The following is a 23,653-nucleotide window of genomic DNA, read 5'->3' as shown; positions in this document are numbered from 1 at the left end:
CAACATAGCCATACATTTCCCTATAGCCTGTACAGCACAGCGCTGGACACGCAGGGATATGTCAGCGACAGTGGTGATGTCGTCCTATATGGCAGGATTTGGGACTTGAGACATGTCCTCGCAGAGCACCGCTTGGTATGCAGTCAACATGGAGGTGACGTTTAGAGCTCTCACCGACAAAGCGGCCGCTTTGTAGGCCCGTTAAGTCATGGTGGACTGAAAGCGGTCAGACTTAGAGGGGTGGGCAGGTGGTCAGGTGAAGGTAGGCCGCCACCATGGACTCCATATGCAGCATGCGTGCAATTCCGAGCCTGTCCATGTCCACACAATTCAGAGAAGAAGCGCCCAAAATTGGGTTCTTGCTGCAAAGAGGGTCTTTCTAAGAGACTGACATCTCCTCGAGTAGCTCTGAGAAGACCGAGAGAAGCTGCTAGCTTGGGGCAATTTCTTCCCTTCATATCAGGAGCGAGGAGCCTCCGCCGCAATTGGTGGCCAGGGAATATCCAGTTTCTCCACTGCACGTTTGCACACATCTTGGACGTCTGAACTGAGCAACGGCTTTGCAGCCCCATTGTCATTCCTGGCCTCAGTCAACATGGAACTCGAACGAAAAAGGAGTCATCCTCGTCGTCCTCCGACACCAAAAGGTCCTCTCCAAATGAGTCCTCCTCCTCATAGTCGAGCAGGAGCGGTTCCTCAGCTTCGAGAGGATGCAGGTCTAGCACCGAGCCCCAGGACCACGGTGCGGGATCACCTTGAGCCGCCTTGAGCTGGTGTGCTGCGGTGGCGGGCTCGGCCACTCCGAGCTGGTGTGCTGCGGTAGAGGCGGGCTCATTCAGAGCGGGATCCCTCTCCGAGAGGCAGGCTTGGCAAGCCAGCCGGCGGCGGAGACTTTTCACCATGAACCAGGAGCAGTGGGGGTACGAGCCGGGATGATCTAAAGCGGCTCGGGCATGTTCCAGCCTGAGGCACGCCGAGCAGACTTGGTGTGAGTCATTGCTTGAGATCTTGATCCCGCAAGTGCAAAGCCGAGCGCCATCCTTCTCCATCTCCATGGTGGGAGAAAGCTTTTCAGCTGTTGCCATGTTCATTCACTGGAGTGCCAACAAACAAAGCGCAGAAAACTATCTTGGTGGTCAACGCAATAGTCCGTCCTGTATGGTGGCAGGGCGTAGTGTCAAAGACCACTAACGTGAGGCGGCAGAGGGGTTTGCTCTACCTATAAGCAGTTAAGCTAGCAGTCAGAGACACAGAATCGCGGTAACTTGGCCTAGTAAAGCGAGAAGAGGTGATTGAATGACGGGCGACACTGTGACTGGAGCTTATATGGGGGTCCAGTGTCACAACGTCGCTACTGCCAGCCACTCAGGGCTGGCAGTAGTGGTGTAAAGGCTTCTGTGAATACGAGAGGGGGCGTATCCCATAGTGAGACATCGAAACAAATGCTATAGGTTGTTGTGCCTCGTTACTGTTAATCATATAAACAGTTCAAACAGTAGTTGGAAGCTTGGTCTGCATTAATATGCTGTGAAATGTAATTACTAATTCTCCTAGTCCCTCAGAGACTTGATGCCCGACACACAGCGCCTTGTGAGCGTACACAGGTGTGAGGTGAGGACTAAAGTTATATAGTGAGGATTACATTATTCTCTCCTCTAGCATCAGCACCTTGTATTTTATATCCATTCATCACACACAGACTGATATAGAAGGTTCCAGGTTCTATTCCCACCTGGACGGGGCCTTTCTTTGTAGACTTTGCATGTATTTCCTATGTCTGCGTAGGTTTCGTCCGGGCGGGTACTCCTACCACTAAAAACATGTGCAATCGGCCTGAATGAATGAATGTTGTGAGTGAGTGTTTGGTGGGGGTCGAAGGGGCCGATGGCGCAGACTGGTTGCCTCGCTTCCATTAGTCTACCCCCAAGGCAGCCATGACCACAACCAAGTATGGAGTGAATGAATAATGCAATGTAAAGTGTAATGAGCCCATGTGGCCTGTGAAATTAACATGGTACAATTTGCTCCCACAGAGCATGTTCCTAAAATCAATCAATCAAAAGCTTAGGTTTCAACTTTTTATTTCTACACAACAAAAACGGCGTGGTTAAAAATATGATACCCGGCCCAGTGTTGTCACATGGGTCACAGATTTATTTATTTTATAGAAAAAAAGACCCAGGCTTTAAAGTAGTGCTAGGAAGGTGTAAAATCTCCATTAGAATCTGTTTTGCAGTGTCTTTTGGAGTCGTCCCGGGCCATGAGATCACGAGAGATGAGAAAGGCTGCAGCAGCTGGACCAGTGACAATGATGGTGTCTCCTTGTAACGTTCACGCAGATGTGATGGCTTCAACCTCTGCACCGAGCGATCACATTTTCTTCAGTTTGGCTTTACCCAAACCTGGAAGCTTCTTGAATCAAAATAGAGATGAGAACAAGATGAACACATATCAAAAGTGACCAAAAAAAGCCTCAAAAGAGCAACAAAAATGTGACAAAAAGAGATGAAAAAGAACGTGAAAAAAGTGACAGCACAGTAACAATGGAAGGAAAAAGATCTGTTTAGATCAGTTTTGTAGGTGTTTGCTTTCAAATGAGGCGTTACACTGGCCTATGGGTATGAGCTCCAGTCAAGAAGATTTTAGATTTGGGTAAAGCTGGACTGGAGAAAAAGCGCTCAGTTAAGACGGGTGGTAAGAGGTTAAACTTGCTGTTAGCTGGAAATCTCAAACCCTCCAGACATTTTGACTACTGTTGTTACAGTCTGAAGAACAAACACTGCTTGGATCATTTCAACACAAAAAATGTTTAAATAATACTGTATTAAATTTGTGCTATAGTTGACTAGAGGGTCTTCTCTGCATCGGGCAGACATGTTGATTAGTCAAACTGTGTGCGTCCAGCAGACAATGGCGTTGAATGGACAGTCCAAATTTTGTGAAATGTCTGAACATTATCTTTATTCAACCTAAATCTCAATGAATCACATTTTGTGCTCATAAGATAAATTCAATCTGTTTATGATTAAGATGCCTCAAAAATGATGAGTTTGTATATTTGGATTAACAGTGCACATCCCAAAGTAGTCCAGACGCCGAGATCCAGGCAATTTAGAAACACTCCATATCTCTTCATTATTTCATCTTTTTCCAATATAAAGCACCTGTCTAATCTATTTGACCTTTTATTCACACCTAAAGGATCCATGATGCTCTCACCATTTCTTCTCTAATATGTCTTACTTATTTCTTTTGGTTTTTAAGAAATATAATTTTTTTATTGACAAACCTTGAAGTTTTGAATCATGAACTTCTTTGTCTAATATGTTCAAAGCAGGTCATTATCTAGAACTTCCTCAAGATGGCGCTCTTGTGCTGTTTTCTCAACGGTGTGAAATAAACAGTAGAATAATATAATCGTTTACATATCACATATTATAAGTTAGGCAAGGCAAGGCAACTTTATTTATACCGCGCATTTCGTACACAAGGCAACTCAATGCGCCTTAGTTATTGTTATTGTGAATAACAGTTGGGAGTTCAGGACAACAGCAGGTTTGAGCTGAGTGAGACTTTTATTTGTGTAGTTTTTGTGTCTTCTAAAGTGTCAGCCTCATTTTCTGAGACACACCTTTTCAAATAGTTTCACTTTGAACCTGCTTGTTCGGTGTGACGCTGTCGCAACTCATGTGAGTATTCTTCATTTATTCATTAATAACACTTTGAAACTAAATCTTAATTACCATATGAGAAGAATATTTCAATCTGTATCAGATTCAATATCCAGAAAAAAGAAACACTCAACATTTAGAATTGAATGTAGACAGGGTTGAGCAAAAATAAAATAAACATGATTATTGTTCTGAACTAAAATGAAAATTAAGATGGCATTTATGTGAGATTTGCAAATTACAAAACACACTCACAGAAGCAAATGTTTTATTATTCAGTTACAGTTGGTCACCATCATGCTTTTTTTTTTTTTTTTTTTTACAATTTGTACTTGTTTTTCATTGAGCCACACTACTAAGTGTTAGACACCTGACTACTGCCACTACTCAAATTATGTTCCTCACTATCATGACAGACAATATATTATCTACTCCTATGACTGTTTACTTTGTTATCCGATACTTGGCCTATACAGGAATCTATGTTTATCGTTGATGTTGATATATGGTCTGTTGTCAGATGCAGCTCTGTTAACCAAATACCACTATGCAAAATAATAATAATAATAATAATAACAATAACAATAATATATTTTTATTATCTGACTTAGAGCAGCCATTCCTAATGTCTGGGACATCACAGCCCCCTTTATTGATCTCAAAAGGGCTGTCAGGGCCCCCCAAATCATAATCATTAACTCCATTCAGAGCAATTTGTTATTTTTTCCGGCTATAATTTTATAAAAACCTAAATCTACCATCGACTGTAGCTAAACACTGGTTTGAAGTGGTGTATTTGTCCAAATAAATGTATATTTCAATATAGCTTTTGTAGTGCCTCTGACCTTTGGGAACCACTGATTTAAATAAATGCAGTAAAGAAAATGACTGAAATATATTAGTGACACTAATGTATGAAAATGTAACAAACTATCTGTGTCTGTAACGACGTGGTAAACAAATACCTTCAGATATGCAATATGACAAGTCTAACAAGGAAATGCTGCAGTTCGGCTGTTTGATTTAACCCTGTCGTAGCTGCTTTACTTGAGGATAAGACAGTGGAAATGGGTAAAAGTAAAGCAGAATTTAAATAATACCTCACCAACTTTTATTTATGTCCCCTGTCGATACACAACTACATCCAAAATATTTATCCCAGCCACAATTTGTGGCAAGTCATGACTGGAAGAGCCAGGACTAATAATTCAGGAGGTTTGAGGTCTTGAGCAAAACATTTCACCCATTGCCTGTACTGTATTAACCTGGCTAACGCCAGGCTGCTGTGTGCGCTCGAATCATTTCAAACTGCACAACAGCCTGGGGACCATGGCCAAAATTTCGCGTGGATTTGGGAACCAATCACAGAACGAGGAGGGACGGCAAGATGTTTATTTACGGATTAAAACAAAAAGTTTATTTACGGATCAAACATGACAGCAGCAGACGCGACGCTATTTTTCGATCGAGCTTTAGGCTGTGTTCTAAATAGTTTAGCTCTAAAGTTTACAGCGGGTACGTCATACGTCATCTCATACGATGATACGATTGGCTGTGGCCTCGTGCAGATGCATGATAGATGTTCGTAGCGCCCTGTAAACCACACCTCTCCTACGAGAAAATGAATTGGTGGTCCCAGGACTAAATATCACTTGTGATTTTAGTCTGGCTAGTACTGTATAGTAGTGAGTGAGTGTTTGGGGGAGTTGGAGGGGCAGATGGAACAGCTATCAAGTTTTAAAGGGCTTTCTAAATAAAGTTGGTATGAAATAGTATGGTGGAGATTAGCAGCCTCGCTTCTGTCAGTCTGCCCCAGGGCAGCAGCGGACACAATAATATCTTACCACCAATGAGCATGAAAAATTACGACAGTGTAGCGCTCTGAGAAGATTGTCAACCTAAGCTTGTAAAGGGCAATGCAAGTAAACCATAATGTATACAGAGCAGTAATCAGCCTATAGAGTAAATAGTGTTGAAAGGTTTTGTTTTTGTCTTTGTCTTTGTCTTTTAAAGCTTTGTAACAATAATTGCGTCTGAACTTATTGCAGGAAACACCCAGAGGCGTTGGAGCAGCTTTCCATTCCTGCAACCGAACAGTGAGTTTTGTTACAAACTAAATGTTTGGTAGTTACAGTATTATGAAGTCACAAACCTGTGAATGCATGTTCTGAGTTTATTCTCTTATATCCTGAACATTCATGTATTGTTCTGACTCAAAGTATCAAAAAACACACACATCCTAGTTTACCTTATACAACACACAGTTTATTTACTGATAACACACATCTGTGTCCAGGGTTAGAGACACACACTGGACTGCAGCTCATTCATTTGTAAAATCATAATTGACAAAAGCTGCAATCACAACATCAATGCTGGTAAATCCACACTGTGAAAAAAACATGAATGAATACAATGGTGTTTTAAACTAATAACTTTATCTCTTTATTCCAGTGTCCAAACATCCATCTCTGAACCTGGTCCTGTGTGGGAGCAGAGGAGCAGAGAAGAGCTCAGTAGTTCAGTCCATGTTAGGTCAGGCTGCAGCTCCCAGCCCAGGGCAGTGTGTCCAACACCAGGGAGAGGTGTGTGGGCGCTGGGTGTCTCTGGTGGAGCTGCCGGCTCTGTCTGGAAAACCTCTGAAGGCAGTGATGCAGCAGTGCCTCAGCTGCATCTCACTCTGTGGTCCTGAGGGCGTCCATGCCTTCATCCTGGTTCTACCGGTGGGTCCCCTCACCGACCAAGACAAGGCAGAGCTGAAGACCATCCAGGACACATTCAGCTCTGTAGTCAATCCCTTCACTATGATTCTGTTCACTGTAGACTCAGACCCCACTACAGCTGTGGTTCACTCTGACAAAGGAGACAGAGACGTCCAGGAGCTGAGTCAGAGCTGTGGAGGAGGACATCTGATATTCAACACCAGGGGGCAGCAGCAGGTCTCTGAGCTGCTGGAGTCTGTAGAGACTCTAAGGGCTAAGAACAAACCTCACAGTTACACGACAGAGACTCTACAACAGGTTCACATCGAGAAGATCTTAGCTCTGCAGAAAGAGCTTCAGGGGAAAGGTAAAGTATACTATGATGTGACAAAAAACATTCACCATTATCATGTGAGAGTTAATATTATCTCCTGTTTTGCAGATGATCAAAGAGCTAAAAGTCTGAGGATAACCCTGATCGGTAAAACTGGCACTGGGAAGAGCTCTTCTGGAAACACCATCCTCGGAAGAAAAGTGTTTAATACCATGCTGAGTCAAAATTCAGTTACTACAGAGTGTCAGAAAGCAGAGGCTGAGGTGGACGGTCGTCGTGTTGCCGTCGTGGACACTCCAGGTCTGTTTGACACAAACACATCTGTTGAAGAGGGAAATGAGGAAAAACTGAAGAGCATCAGTCTTTTGGCTCCTGGACCTCACGTCTTTCTGCTGGTGATACAAATCGGACGATTGACCCCAGAAGAAAAACAAACACTAGAACTCTTCAAAAGGGGATTTGGAAAAAATGTTGAAAAGTTTACAATCGTTCTGTTGACTCACGGAGACAAACTGGAGCATGACAATATTTCAGCTGAAGATTATATAATGAATGGATGTGATGAATCTTTTAAGGAGTTAATTTCTAGTTGTGGAAATCGGTATCATGTGTTTAATAATAGAGAAGAGGAAGACCACACTCAGGTGAAAGCGCTGATGAAGAAGATTGATGACCTGGTGAGGGAGAACGGAGGAATCTGTTACAACAACGACTTGTTACTGGAGGCTGAGGTCGACATGAGGAAAGAGATTCCAAAAATACTCAGAGCAAAGGAGAGAGAACGAGAGGAGATGGTCAGGAAGCACCAGGAGGAAATGGAGGAAATGACACAGAAAATGGATGAACTGAAAAAAGAGAAAAAAAGAGAGGCTAAACAGAGATCAGTGATAGAAAGAAGACTACAGCAGAGCAGGGCACAGGAGGAAGAGGAGAAACAGAACTGGGAAAAGGAAAGGAAAGAATCAGAGAAGATTTTAGTGGAAAGATACGAACAACAAATGAAGTCTATGGAAATGTTGTTTGAAGAGGAGGAGAGAAAACACGACAAAGAGTTAATGATGATCAAAGAAATGTTACAGGAAAAAAATATGATAGAGCAGAAAGAAGAAGAGATGAAGAGAGAGAAGCAGAAGATACAGAAAAGAGTGACAGAACAGATGGAACAAATCCTCACAGACAGACAACAGAGAAGGAGAAAACTGAGTGAAAAGGAGGAGAAAATAATGGAGCAGAACTGAGCAGAGGGACTTAGGGAGTCACAGGTTCCAAAAACACTGAGGAAAGACAGTCAGACAATCCAATGTATCAGACAAAAAGTATCCAGTCGGCAGAAGCACATCTGTACGTGTAAAAACGGATTATATCGAGGACACACACTTTTGTATCAGCAAAAACAACATTAAAGGTCTAAAAAACAGGTTTCCTGAACACAGGGTCAGAAGCTTCCCTGACAATGTAAACTACGTATAAGTACTTAATGATATCAGTTATAGTATATAAGTACATTAAACACAGTCGACCAAAGTGCTGGACACAAAATACACAAAAACTGACCAAACAATGTGACTAAGGTATAAATATCAACTCTTGTGTTGCTTTGGAATCATCATTGCTTTTACTCTGTTTTATTGTTTATAAAGTTTTCACATTCTTGAAAATGATTCATAGGCACATCTTTTTTTTTAAATTAAGATCAGTTGAAACCAGGACATGTTTATTGTTGCTTCAAAAAAGAATCAAAATGAAACTGTGACATAATAAAAATAACCAATACCTTTTGAATGGAAAATGTTTATTTGTGGTGATTTGTCTTTGGTTAATAAAGTCTTTAAAACTGTAAACAGTGACTGTATTGAAGTGTATTGAAAAAAGAAAGGAATTATTCAGACTTAACATAGTTTGATCTCCTGCTGTGACTGATGAGCAAAATGAGCACAAGCAGGAAGTATAAAAAATAAAACACATAATCACTGACTTCAAACCTGCAAAACAACTTCTCTTTGTAAAAGACAACGCCATAATACATTTCGGCGCCAGATGAAAACTACTTCCTGTGTGTTGTTGTTTTTATTTTAATTTAAACTTACTAACTGTTGAAGCTGTTGTTTTTGTTGTTGTATTGTGAACCTAAATCTATTCTAATATCTTTCTCCTGTAAACATTACCCAGACTGGATGAAATGTTGTTATTACATATTCCAGCTCCTCACTCTGCTCCTCTGTGCTCAGGGACAACATTTTTAAAAACTGGTTTAACTGATGGAGCTGTAAGAGCCAAACCTCAAACATTCAGTCTTCATAAATCTGTTCCCTCAAACAATAACAGGAATATTTCATCGTAGACGTTGAAGGGAGACGGTCCTTAACCTTCACATTATGATAAAACAGCGTATGTGAAACTACATGACAAATATTGTTCATCTTTTTAGTTTATGTGCATTGTCCCCTGTGACTCCTGTGGTCTCGAGGGCAGGTGTGGGAACGACCATTCTCGAGACCATTTGACCACGCCCCCAAGGCATGTTTCATGTTTAATATAGCTCAGAGTCATGTGATTTTACGTGACATATCACACAACAGTCAATGACTTGATTGTCATGGAGACTGTTAAGAAAAGGAAGGAGGATCTTATTCCAGGAAAAAAATATCCATGATTTCTTCTTTGTGGAGGTGAAAGGTCAGTGTGCCCAGTATGTGATGAGGGGCTGCAGTGATGAAGAATCTCCAGCACCATTACACCTCCAAACAAATGCGTTTGGAAAAAATCATGCCTCTGCTCAAGGCTGACTGAGTGTTGCATGAACTCTAGGATGATTGCCGTAAAATTGTAAGGCCCTATCCAGGAACCGCCACCTTAACGTGGTGGAGGGGTTTGAGCCCCCGAATGATCCTGGAGCTCTGTTGTCGGGGCTTCGTGCCCCTGTAGGGTTTCCCAGGGCAAACAGGTCCTAGGTGACAGGTCAGAAGCCCCTTATGAGAGACCAACAGGCCCGGTTAGAATCATAAGGCCGTCCTTCTGTGGACCCACCACCTGCAGGAGGAGCCATAAAGGGCTGGTGCCATGTGATTTGAGCAGCTCCAACCGCTGCCCCCACGACCCGGCAACGGACAAGTGGAAGAAGATGGATGGATGGCCCTTGGAGAACTTCATAAAAATAGATTTTCCTTGATGGGAAAAAGGTTTCCCACCCCTGTTCTAAGCCATACTGAACTTGTGTCTTCAGACCAGCAGGTGGCAGCTTCTTCTTCTTCTTCTGTAATAGACTTTGTACAATATAGCTGGCACACACAAGTATCATGTTCATCACAATAAAACAAGGCAATAATAATAATCATGTTCTCACAGGTTTGTCTTGTCTGTTGAATCCAGATTGTGATGCAGAAGTAAATAAGAAACGTGCATCAGAATAATTAGTTTCCTTCATCAGAAAACACTTGCACTGAGAATGACTTTCTTTGGCCATTTTTATTTCCATTATTTACGTAGAATTTACACAAGTGAGAAATGCAACAATGTCTTTATTGAGAAAACCACGGCCTCGTGTTTCCAGTCTGGTGCAAGTTCCATGTTGTTTTTTAGATACACATACTATATTCTTTACTATATTCTATATCTACTATATTCTTTTTGTAGCTGTTGTTTCACTGTGAGCCTAAGTCACTGCTAAAGTATGTTGTGTATTTGTGTATTTGTGCACACATTACTGAGGGTGAGTGAAACCCAGTTCTTCACATGACTTTGGTCTCATCAGTGTGATCTCCGTCTCTTCACGACCAACAGGTTTAAAACAGGTTTAACTGATCAAACTGTGAGAGCCAAAACTCCAGACTTGGCAAAAACAAATGAACCGTCTTCACCACAGGAGATTCTTTATGTTACGTTTGACACAAAAACAATTCAATCTAACAGTAAATGTAAAACACTTTGAGTGAAAAATGAAGGTTGAAAAGCGCTACACAGAGACCATTCACCATGACAGTTCATATGACTCAGACTTCAATCATTATGCTAACGATAACTATATGAAGCTATGTGGATTGAACTTTTAACCTTGGTGAGTGCAGGGAGTCTCTGTGAATCCTGAAGTCTTTACCTGAGTCCCCCCAGACCTCTGCCTGGTCAAATCAAAGAGAGAATATTATACAAGTACGACGATACATTAAACAATAGATTAAACATAAAAGCATTTTCAGTTTTTGTGATTCTTTCCCTCCATATGAACGTCATCAAATTGTAAAATGCCTCAAACACAAGCTATAGATGACAATGTGTAAATATAAAAAAGCTTCACCTCTCAGACATCAACCATAGAAAACACTGGATACGCAGCGACACACAGTGGTTAAATATGATATTTAACTCAGTTCAGGTGGGGGTTAAGAGGTTTATCCATGTCAGAATCAGACGTTTATCCTCAGTTACTCAGTTACTCACAGTGCTCGAGTAACATTTTGAACATGATTTCAAAGTAACGTTACTCTAACTTTTGGCGACTCGACCCACCTCTGCTGACACAGTAAACATAGCGGAGGAATGTCAGAATCATAAGGCCTTGATAGTTAACCTCTTAACCCCTGCTTTAACGGAGCACATTTTATCTACTTCGGCTTTACCCAAATCTAAACGCATCTTAAAAAAGGAAAAGGTGTAAATATAGCAAATGAAAACGAGGATGAAAACACAACAAAAAAGTGACAAAAGAGTGAACGTCTATAAATAAACATGACAAAATAGCTTTTAAAATGTGACAAAAATGGAGTGACAACGCAAAACAATAACGTTAGGATCAATTTTGTAGGTCTTAGCTTTCAAATGAGACATATTACACTGTTGCTCTTCAGTGGAGACGTTTTGAAACTTGGCCGGCCTTAACTGAGACTGACGTTTTCTCTCAGCTAAGGCCGGCGGTTAAAGGAGCACGTCAAACAGGAAACACTGGGAAAGATTATGGATCACATTTATGAAGATTCTGTTGTTTTACTTCGACATAAGAGCATTAAAGCGACCTAAGCTGTGAACAGTGAAGTTACAGCAGCCTATTACCTGTTGCACAGCTCCACCAAGTGGCCAGTGTTGGATTTGCAGCGACTCTTCTTCACTGTAATCAGACAGAAACAGTGCGAACATGATCAAAACGCCGTGATGATGAGGTCTAATGGGATGAATGTCAGTAAGAGCATACGTTTGAGACACAGACTGTGATTTAAAATGACATTATTCAACATTAACCTCTTAACTCCCACCTGAACCGAGCACATTTTCTCCAGTTTGGCTGCAGATGTACAAGCCTCATGACAGCAGCGACTATAGCAACCAAGACGAGGATGAAAATGCAAAAAAAAAGTGAGAGGAACGTGCCAGAAAAGCGACAATAGTCCGACAAAAAAGCAAGGCCGTGGGAACCCAGGGTGCTGAGGGCCCGGCAGCACCCCCTGGTGGATAGCTTGTGAACTGCAGGCAATATTAACCCCTTAACTCCCACCTGAACCGAGCACATTTTCTCCAGTTTGGCTTTACCCCAATCCAAAAGCTTCTGGAAAAAAGGTGTGAAAATAGCAACAAAACTGAGACGAAAACAAGGATCAAAATGTGAAAAAAGTGAGAAAACATTGACGAAAAAGTGACAAAAAATGGACAAAAAATTGACAAAGAATTGACAAAAAAGTGAGAAAAATGTTACGAAAAATTGAGAAAAAATGGACGAAAAAATGATGAGAATTTGACATAAAAAATGCGAATAATTTGACGAAAAAGTGACAAAAAAGTCACGAAAATGTGACAAAAATGAGTCTACTGCCCGACAAAAAAAGTGATGAAAAAAAATCTGACGTGAGGAAAAAGATCCATTTAGTTTTGTAGGTCTTTCAAACGAGGCGTTACACTGGCCTACAGGATTTGGGTAAAGCTGAACTGGAGAAAATACTCTCGGTTCAGGCGGGAGTTAAGAGGTTAATCAATAGGATTTATGCACAGAAAAAGTATTTTGGGGGTACATTTTGTCCCTCAGCGCCCCCTAACTAAACCATCTTCCCACGGCTCTGTGTGTTTTTGTTGTGTTTTTGTCATGTTTTCCCCCATTTTTTTTTTTACCGTTTTGTTGCTTTTTTATTGCATTTTAGTTGCATTTCTGTCACTCTTTAATGCTTTTTCTAGTTTTTTTTCTAAGCTTTTTTTTCAGGAACATTTTGGGTCAAATCAAACTGCAGGACACGTGCTCCTTTAAGGCACTTACACATCAAAACAAAACAAAAAAACTAGTTATGCCGAGTTTTGTGGGGTTTAATGTGAAGCACTTTGCCTGACTGTGTTACTTCCTCCCCCTCCGAGCCCAGCCCCCTCTCAGCCAAGTCACTTCCTCAGAAACAAACTGGGGCTCAATACGAAACCATCAAATTGTAGCCTCTAAGCACTAACACTAGCAACTAACTCCTTAACCTTTCATGGGGTCAACTGTTAGACCTCTATGCAGTTAGGGAACTAGAGCTTCAGCTGCATTTGCACAATCCGTCCATCCTTAAACAGGGGAAAGGGAAGTGACATCACCAACAGCTGCTTTTCTTCTTCTTTAAAGTTATTGGTGGAGTGCAGGCCAAACAAAAGTGCATGTCGCCCCCTAGTGTCCAACAACAACATAGTGTCCAAACAAAGACATTTAAGGAGAAAAATAAATCCACATGATCCAAACATTTCCCTTTAGTGTTATTTTATTTCAACAGCTGTTTCATAAAGCTACAGCAGCAAATGATCCATACATATTTCTACTAAATGAAAACAAAAGCATTTAATCTGTTTCCTGAGTTTCCTCTTTAACACTGACATGTGACTGAGCTGTGGGGACAACAACATGGATTTATCACTTTTATAAAGTTTGGCTTGTGCAGAATCTTCATTTTTAATTATTATTATTTTTATTATTAAATGTGCTCCTGTCAATCAACAGTGGTTGCGCATGAATCACTCGAGGGTGGGGGCGAGGGGGGTGGGGGGATTTGGCGCAGTGGCTTGTGGGATGGCACATAGCTCCTAATCACTGGTTAGTTAGCATCAGAGGTCCCTATGCTAAAGTGGCTATGATAGTTAGCATCAGAGGTCCCTATGCTAAAGTGGCTATGATAGTTAGCATCAAGGCTCCTTTTCCTAACTACTTCCTAACTGACTTACCAATTCAGAGGCAACTTGCCATGGCGGACGCTGACGCACATCCGGTTTGGCGTAAGAGCTCTTAGCAATCTGACCATTTCGGACGCAGCAACAGACTCTGAGCTCCAGCACATGGACTCTTATCTCTCACACAGACACGGTGAGTTGGACTTTTGCTGTTTTAGCCTCTTCAAACCTCTTAACCCCCGCCTGAACCGAGCGCAGTTTCTCCAGTTCACTTATACCCAAATCTCAAAGCAACAGTGAGACGCCTCATATGAAAGCTCAGACTTGTCTCCGTGTTTTTTTTTTTTTGCTTAATCATCACTTTTTGTTCCCATTTTTTTCTTCCCTTTTTTAAAATCTCTTTTCCTCACGTTTTAGTCGTGTTCCTCTTGCTTTTCCGGCACATTTTGTCGCTCTTCTGACGCTTTTTTTTGGTCACTTTTTTTGTTGCATTTTTGTCATATTTTCATCCTCGTTTTCGTCGCTATTTCGATGCGTTTAAAAACAAAAAACAAAAAAACAAATAAAAAAGCTTTTGGATTTGGGCAAAGCCAAACTGGAGAAAGTGCGCGCGGTGCAGGTGGGGGTTAAGAGGTTAAATTGTACATTAGAGTTCTTCAGAAAAGTGGATGGATCCAGGAGCTGTTACAAAGGCCTGTCGGTGGGACATTGTTCAAAGTATAAAAGCAGGGAAGGAGTTGAGGCAGATTCCTTCTCAAATACACACACATGTCTGTGCTTTTTGCATTGAGTTTGAGTCTGAGACAAAAAAAGTGAAATTGAACATTTATCCCAAGCTGCTGAGTGTCAGGCATTACAGAAAGAACATCACAAATGGGACACATCCACTTTCCTCACCCCATGAGTAAAGTGAAACTCGAGATCATTTCAAGTGAAAATTTATTTCAAAATAGTTGGTCCTCAATCTGTCTGAGTGATGCTCACAGTTTGGACACATCCTGAAAAGAATGTGACGTATTATAGAAGAAACACCAAGGTATAACTTGACTCTGCCCTGCCCTAAATGCAAGTCTCATCATGACTAAAAGTAAAGCAAACCAAATAAAAGGACTGTCAACTGTCAGCAGGGAAAGGAAGTGTTAATGTGATGATGACCTCATGTATGTGGAGGTATGTAAATGCAGGCAAGGCAAGTTTATTTGTATTTCACAATTCATACACAAGGCAATTCAAAGTGCTTCACAGTTGCATAAAATTACAAGAAAACAAACAATGGAATCAATAAAAACATCAACATAAAATTAATCAATTACAGTGAAAGGCGAGAGTGCAGATAAAATACTTTCAGTCACATACACGGGTAAAAAGAACAGTTTTCAGCCTGGATTTGAATATTGTCAGAGGCCTGTCTCACATCCTCATAAAGACTGTTCCAGATTTTAGCTTTAGCCTCAGCGTGTTTAGTCCTGACTCTGGGAACCACCAGGAGTCCCCTCCCTGAAGTTCTCAGGGCCCGAGATGGTTCATACGGCTCTAACATGTCAGAGATGGACTTGAAGAGACTTGTAACAAGCAGAGCTGTTTTAAAGTCTATTCTCTGAGTGACAGGAAGCCAGTGCAGAGACCGGAGCACTGGACTAATATGGTCGTATTTCCTGGTTCTGGATGTTCTGCAGCCGCTACAGTCGTCTAACCTGCTGGAGACAAACACATGGATCAGTCTCTCTAAGTCTGGATTTGACACGATTCCTCTGATCTGAGCCATGTTTTTGAGATGCTAAAAAGCTGCTGATGTTATTGCTTTGATGTGGCTGTTTAAGTTCAGGTCTGAGTCCGTGATCACTCCTAGATTTCGAACCTGATTTGTTGGTTTCAGAGAGAGAGACTCGAGGTGACTGATAACACTTTGTCTTTGTGCGCTGATACTCTGTTCTTTAGCTTAGAGTGACAGATACAGCTGTGTGCGTGACATCTGTGCAGAATGTCCCTTGTCTCAAACACCTGGAAGCCGGGATAATCTAGCCTCTGTGGTCGATAAGCGGTGTGGAAATACACGTCTTTTTATGCATTCATTTGAAAATACTCTAGAGTGTTGTTCTAGTTGTACAGTGGGAGAGCAGCTCCCTGGCATTACAGTGAATCTGAATCAGAATAGTTTTTATTGCCGTTGCTTGTAAACAGGTTCACAAACTCGGAATTTTTCTTGGTGAGACGTGCAACATTAAACATAAAAAACATATAACACAGAGTTTAGATAAAAATAAGCTATACACTTTAAACTATAAGGCTTTAGGGGCATGCATAAGAATATTAAAAGAAATAAGATAAAAATAGGTAAAATATGGTAGACGACAACAGTTGACATAGAACAACAGGATTGGATTTGCATATGGTGCATGAGGTGATAAAGTGATATAAAGTGATACAGTGATAAGTGGTGCAGTGGATCTAAGCGCAGACATAGTGCAATAGAGAGTGCCGTGAGGTATGAGGTGTGTGATCTTATGTTGGTCAGCAGAGGGACCTGAGTAACAAAGGAAATCAGAATATATCTTAGAGAATCGTCATGTCATACATTTAGTGGATAAAGATTCTTTGTTTTAGGGCAGTAAAATCAGCCTCTGTGCTATATGTACCTGGCTGTTCTGGTAAACCTGCAGACTCTCTCTCCTGTTCTGTCCTCATGCTGTCCTTTTGGGTTAATAAAGGCTCGAAGAACTACTTTGCTGCTTAGCATTCTTGTTAGCAGAGACATGGACACGCATCTACACTCATTCATCTAATATGAGATGTGTTTGATTTCAGTGCCTGCCCTGATAACTTTATGCTATACATGGGATGTTATAGTCCATGTTTAAATGTGGCTTTTGCATGTGCCATGCAAATAACCTATAGGTACAGATGTGCCTCTGCAGTGGCCGAGCACAGGTATGAAAATAGTTTATTTGGTGACAGTGTAATAGTTTAAGTACTTTTCTCTGACACAGAATTTTACCCAATAAACAACATTGAAATATTTATTTTGTGACAGATATTTTCATCATGTCGCTCATAAACGATCAAACATGTGCCTTTGTTGTGAGCGGCTCAGGAGCTGTGACTGGATGTGACGTATGTGCAGCATACTTTTAGAAGCACATATTTATACGGCGTCAGAGCAGCTAAAGCTACGCCTCTGTTCCAGTCTCTGCCACTGTTTACTTACCGTCTCCTAAACTCGTGGCGATTGAGCTGCATATTCTTGACATTGTCTAGTCTGCTGTACTTTTCACCTCCACAATCAACTTTTCTCCATCCATCCCAAACACAAGGACACTGCGCATGTTGTGTTCTTCAAAAAATCTACAGGAAGCTTATTCAGAAGGATATCTGAAGTCCGTGCCGTGTGGCCGCACATACAACAATGCTAAATATCATGTTGGTTAGAATGGAAACAGTTCCACGTGTATGCTGCTCTCCTGCGCTCATGTGCTGTAATTCCTCTGGTTTAAATGTGGATTAGTTAGTTTATTGCGTATTGAAACAGGGACAATGTACAAAACCATAAGTCTTTACAAAAGAAGATGATTTGTACCAGATTTAGCAGAGCCGCTATTTTCCATCTGCAGTCTGTGGACATGACTGTAGCTTTACCAGAAGTGAGTACGTCTCCAGCTCGTCTCCATGGAGAATTTGAGATTTAGACAGGTTGGGTTTTCAGATCCATTCTTTGATTACCCACTGCAGTAATGACATTACTGCTCATTGGGATCAGGTTTTGTACTGATGACAACAGTATAGTCCAAAATGCTATGCTAATTTGAATAACTGCCTTGTATAAAATGTCTCTCTCAAAATGGCTGTAGTGAATGTCTTGAAATAGGCCTCTGTCTCTTTAAGAACCTCTGAGCCTTTAGACACGCCCCCTCCACACGCTGCCTGTGGCATCAGTGGGGAGGGGGTTCTGCTGAGGAGCAGTGGTTGGTTACTCGGCTGGTGACCAAAGCTCGGAGGCGTCTCCAGGAGGTGGGGGCGTTCCTAGGAGGACTCAGGCAAACCTATCCCTAAAATGGCCGCCATGGCACCAGCCAAAAAATCAACAAAAATGTGACAAAAATTAAACAAAAAATTAACAAAAATTCAACAAAAATGTGACAAAAACCTATCCCTAAAATGGCCGCCATCAGAGTTTTTACAGATTACTCAGAAATATGTGAATGTGCCAAGGCAACACTTCAGCCATGTTTTTAATGAGGGAGTGACAGAATAACATGATGGAAAGCTTGAAAAAGTCCATTTTGCATAATACCCCCCCCTTTAACACTACCCTCACCACTTTCCTATTTCATTAATTATGTGAAGAAAAATCCTCTGAATTCCTTCACTGAGAATACTTATCTATGTACATGCAGGAGGGAATGTGTTTGGAGGAGGTTTATAGTGTTGGTAGGTTTTGCCCCACGTAGACACAAGTAAGAGCAGAGATACTTCATTATAGTTTGACTCGAGTAAAAGTAGAAGTAAGTACTGTGGGAGGAATAAAGTCTATTCATTTCTGTGTTTTCAGGATTACACATTCAAAAGGACAAACTGCTGACGTAGATGTGCTGTGACCATAACCTTCTAAAACCAGCCTTTTCCTGCTGCCATGGAGGTCTACAGGAGAGATGGAGAGCACCTGTCTTTGGAGGACTTAAAGTGGGATCTAAAGCAGCTGGATATTGACCATCAATATCTTAGAAAGAGAAACATTCCCACTTACCCCAGGCCGGAGCTGCACGTGTCCCACGTCAGCCACAGCACTGACCTCGAGGGCCTGCAGGGCATCAGCGCAGACGGAGGCTTCAGAGACCCTCCAAACTACCCTCCAAACTACCCTCAAGAGCCCAAGGTGGTGTGGTTCAGCCTGACGGCTTCTCCTGCCGAGCTGAGAGCCGCCGAGCACAGGAACATGACTCTGGTTCACCCTGGAGGACGAGAGGAAAACATCGAGCCATCCGGGGTTCAGCTCCAGGACTTTGCCACGTCTCCGGCCTTCAGCTCCAGCTCCAGATACGGCTCCTTTCGCTTCACCTTCAGCCTCGGGGACGTCCTGGACCATTACAGCTCATGGGTGAGTCTGTCCGCGAGAGCCAGAGATGCAACACATTCCAAAACCTGTGCGAGGTTCAGGTTTATTTTATTTGTCCTAAAGGCATGAAAAAAGAAAACATGATTAGGGCGATGGTGGCGCAGGTGGTAGAGCAGGTCGTCTGGTGATCGGAAGGTTGAGGGTTCGAATTCCAGCGCCCAACAAATGCACTCTGCTGTTGTGTCCTTGGGCAAGACACTTCACCCTCTGCGTACACTGGTGTGTGAATGAGAGAGTGAATGGGTGACTGGTTCCTTACTGCAATTTTTTTTTATAAGTTGAGTCCATTTACCAAGGACATAATGGAGGACATGCCATTCAACACAGAACATTTCACAACAAAACCATTACAAAACCTAAGCCCGAGTTCAGGAGACCCACTGAAATGGGGAGCAATGAGTTCTTATCAGAATCGGTTTTATTGTTAGTGAACACATTCATAAACCTGGAATTATTTTTTATACTTGTGAACAAACAGAGGGACAGACACGTGATACAGACACTGAGACATCTCCAAGAGAGGGAAGACAGGGAGGCGACAGGTCAGGCAGTGGTGTAGCAACGGCACCAAGGGCCTCAAGCCAGAAAGCCCTTTATAATGTGGTGGAGCCATGAGTACAGTCTGTCCACTGCTCATTCTAAGTTAAAGGGATATTTCAGGATTTATTTATAAAACATGTATATGGTTAGTCTGGTGTTATAAGTGATTTGCCTCAGGTGCTCTGTGGAGCGGGTCACACTGTTTTTAATGCAGGCTAGCTGATACCATAGACCTGCACTAGCCTTGCATTAGCCTAGCGCCACAAAACTCTTCAAATATAAGAATTGCATGAATTACAAAAAAAATATCTCCAGAAATCAGCAACACTGGATAACGAGGAAATGAGGCCCTATGTCAAACATCCTAAAATATCCCTTTAACATAAGGGAGCTATGACTCCCTATAGCAGCAGGAGGAGGGGGATAAATAGAGCTCCAGAGTGTTGGTGGAGAGACGCTGTAATTCTGCAGCACCAAAGTCATTAAAGACTGTGCATGTCACGAGTTTGATGCAAGTTTATGAACAATGGGCCTGTTCATGGGGCCCTAACCAGCTGCCTGCATTGCCTAATGGCGAGGTCAACCCAAAGCAGTGTTAAATTAATTATGCAAAATTGACTTTTTCAAGCTTTCCATCATGTTATTCTGTCATTCCCTCATTAAAAACATGGCTGAAGTGTTGCCTTGGCACATTCACGTATTTGTGAGTAATCTGTAAAAACTCTGATGGCGGCCATTTTAGGGATAGGTTTTTGTCACATTTTTGTTGATTTTTTGTTGATTTTTTGTCACATTTTGGTTGATTTTTTGTCATTTTCTGTTAAATTTTTGTCACTTTTTTGTTGAATTTTTGTGACATTTTTGCTGAATTTTTGTTGAATTTTTGTTAAATTTTTGTCATTTTTTGTTAAATTTCTGTTGAATTTTTGTTGAATTTTTGTTGAATTTTTGTTGAATTTTTGTTGAATTTTTGTTAATTTTTTGTTGAATTTTTGTCACATTTTTGTTGAATTTTTGTCATTTTTTGTTAATTTTTTGTTGAATTTTTGTCAAATTTTTGTCGATTTTTTGGCTGGTGGCGGCCATTTTAGGGATAGGTTTGCCTGAGTCCTCCTAGGAACGCCCCCACCTCCTGGAGACGCCTCCGAGCTTTGGTCACCAGCCGAGTAACCAACCACTGCTCCTCAGCAGAACCCCCTCCCCACTGATGCCACAGACAGCATGTGGAGGGGGCGTGTCTAAAGGCTCAGAGGTTCTTAAAGAGACAGAGGCCTATTTCAAGACATTCACTACAGCCATTTTGAGAGAGACATTTTATACAAGGCAGTTATTCTAATTTACTGCATTTACAGACCAACAGAAGGTTTGTCATCATTGTAGTGTGATAGGCCTATAAACTGCGTTTCCATCACTGAACTAAAATGCGCATTTCGAAGTTGCGCATAATTTACGAGTGATGGAAACACCAAATTTCGCATTTAAACTCTTAATTTGCATAAAACGTTTATCCGCTCGCTTGAGGTGTTTTTTGATTAGTGCGCATAACTGTTGATGCGTATTTTGCGAGATGGAAACGCAGTTTGTTGAATAAATGTCATGAAGCGAATAAACAGACGTTGGTGCTAGCGTCGTTTCCATGGTAACATGGCTGCTTATGCTGGGTTTAATGCGCCTTAATGGGAGTCTTAACAGAACGCATCAGTTTGTGACATGACACGATTCACCCTCTGTTCGTGGAGTTCGCAGCGGAGCGTGTCCTTTCGTGATGAGGAGTGGCGCTTCGTAATTCAGCGTGAGGGCATTCGTACAGCATTCGTACAGCATTCGTACAGCATTCGTACAGCATTCGTACAGCATTCGTACAGCATTCGTACAGCATTCGTACAGCATTCGTACAGCATTCGTACAGCATTCGTACAGCATTCGTACAGCATTCGTACAGCATTCGTACAGCATTCGTACAGCATTCGTACAGCATTCGTACAGCATTCGTACAGCATTCGTACAGCAGTCCGCCTCCAGGCCCGGGACAGCAGCACCTGCCGCCGCTGCTCCTCAGGTGCTTTTCCTCCTCCTGCGGTCGTTCCTCCTGATGTTTGAGAGCCAGTTCCTGCCCCCCCTATTGCCCCCCCGCTGGAGAACCCCACTGTTATATATTTGTCACGATTTTCCCCGCGTTTGTGGGGAAAAAAGGGACAGTTTTGAGCACTTAATGACACAGTACAGACAAAGACAAAGACGTCCTTGAGGGGCAGAAGAACGGCGGCATCTCAGCACTGATTGGTCCGCGGTGATGCCAGGTCGCTCTGTTCTTTATCCCTTATCTCTCCGGCTGAAACCGGTATCCTCACACTTTCACTGACTGTTATCGTATACGCAGAGACACTTTCTGAGCCGTCTGTCCCAGCTCAAGGCTGAGGCATCAGTCTCTTAACATAACACACAGTACCAGCCAAAAGTTTATGAATCGCCTCGGAAAACTCAGAGCCAAATACAAGCAGTTTCCTAGCCTGGTTATCCCCAGACAAAATATCACAAGTTATATTTAGTCTGGAGCCACCAGTTCATTTCCTTGTAGGAGAGGTGTTCTTTAGGATTGTCCATAGCCGTTTATTGTGCTGAATGTCTCTCATATGTGTCTGCAGTCGCCATGGCCAATCGTATTATTGTATCAGATGACTTGTGACGAACCCGCTGTAAACTTTCAAGCTAAACTATTTAGAACACGGCCTAAAGCTCAATCAAACGATGGAGTCGCTGCTGTCATGTTGGATCCGTAAATAAACTTTATTTCTTCTGTATGTGGAATAGCTCGTCATTGTCTTGCCGTCCCTCCTCGTTCTGTGATTGGTCCCAAATCCATGTGAAGATTTCAGCCACGGTCCCCAGGCTGTTGTGCAGTTCCAAACGATTTGAGCGCACACAGCAGCATGGGGATTCCCAGGCTAGCAGTTTCCTGCATTCTGGGTCATGTGAGCGCCTGGAGAGCGATGATTAAAGAGACTGATGGACAACAATATGAAATCAAGACATTTTGGTCCCAAACAGGGCTGTGACTCTGAAAAGATTATAGACTGATTATAGCCTAATATCATCAAAGATCATAACTAATACCTATGGGCATAATTTTAGAGTAATGTTCATTCATTCATTCATTCATTCATTCATTCAAGTATAAGTCTATAGTCCGCTCAGTCCCACTGACAGAGGAGTGAAACCAGGAAAACTGGGCTCATTAGAAATACTTTAACTTTGCTATAGACAGACACAGGCTGATAGAGCTCATCTACAGTTGAAGCCAATAGAGCGGAGTGCATGTCGATCCTGTTGGCCCCGCCCTCCCCTTTCTTTAGTGCACACACCTCTATGCCCTGCATGGACCCTCTGCTAGGAATGTTTTTCTGACTTTTGTGGGCTTTTAAGATCAGTGACAGTCGCAGCGCGGGATATCCCCCCCATCCCCCCGTAAATTACGCCTATGGGTGAGGTGACTCTGCAGACCTTTGGGACTTTATTTTAGCGTATATATTCTGTTCTTTCTGTGTTAATGATATGATTATTGCTGTGTGTGTGTGTGTGCAGTTCTGTGGAGGAGCCCGGCCGGTCCTCAGAGTCTATCGCACCGTCCTTTACAAACAGGAAGTGATGTATGCAGTGCTGGTCCACAGGCCGACCCACAGGAAGAAGTTCAGACGGTTCCCCCTGCTGGAGGAGAGCAGCATCCGTGCGTACAGAGCGAAGCCTGAGCCGCACTTCGTCAAGCAGTGATGGGACGCTGTGGCTCGTACATTATTGCTTATAAGAGGCTTTGTCCTGGTCAGTTCTTCAGAAACCGAGCCAAGACTGACGAGCTTTCCTCGCATTTTACTGTAAAAAGTCCAGTTTTATCTTTGAACTTCACCGTGAAGCGGCTGTGTGACGTACAGGGTCAGTTGTCACATTTTAGGGGAAAAGAATTATTTTTGTGGTACTTGACTTTAACATCCAAACTGCTACTTTTCTTATCCAAGGTGAGTGCCCAAAATGATCCATTTTAATTCTAGATACTGCTTTTTTAATTTATCAGACTCATGAAATTGCGTTTCCTGTGAATGATGATGATTATGCATCTCAGTGGTTTTGGATATTTGGAAAGGTTTTTGTCGTGTTTCTTAGACTGGAGAAAACCTTTGTGTCAAACCTCCTATGA

The 23,653-nt window shown here is 42.2% G+C and overlaps 1 protein-coding gene across 1 annotated transcript; it reads left to right on the top strand.

Moving 5' to 3' along the window:
* Positions 1-18,377: 18,377 nt before the first annotated feature.
* LOC306978285 (uncharacterized protein) lies at positions 18,378-23,232 on the top strand (the record flags this gene model as incomplete). The annotated part of the gene is made up of 2 exons (XM_079576808.1): positions 18,378-18,906; positions 23,047-23,232. Exons 1-2 carry the CDS (start codon positions 18,442-18,444, stop codon positions 23,230-23,232), a joined length of 651 nt encoding a protein of 216 aa, XP_079432934.1. The 5' UTR covers positions 18,378-18,441.
* Positions 23,233-23,653: the final 421 nt, after the last annotated feature.

This window comes from Gobius niger (assembly GCF_951799975.1).
Source record: "Gobius niger genome assembly, chromosome: 19".
Lineage (NCBI taxonomy): Eukaryota > Metazoa > Chordata > Actinopteri > Gobiiformes > Gobiidae > Gobius > Gobius niger.
The sequence above is the reverse complement of the archived record's forward strand: the minus strand, read 5'-3'. Positions and strand labels throughout refer to the sequence as shown.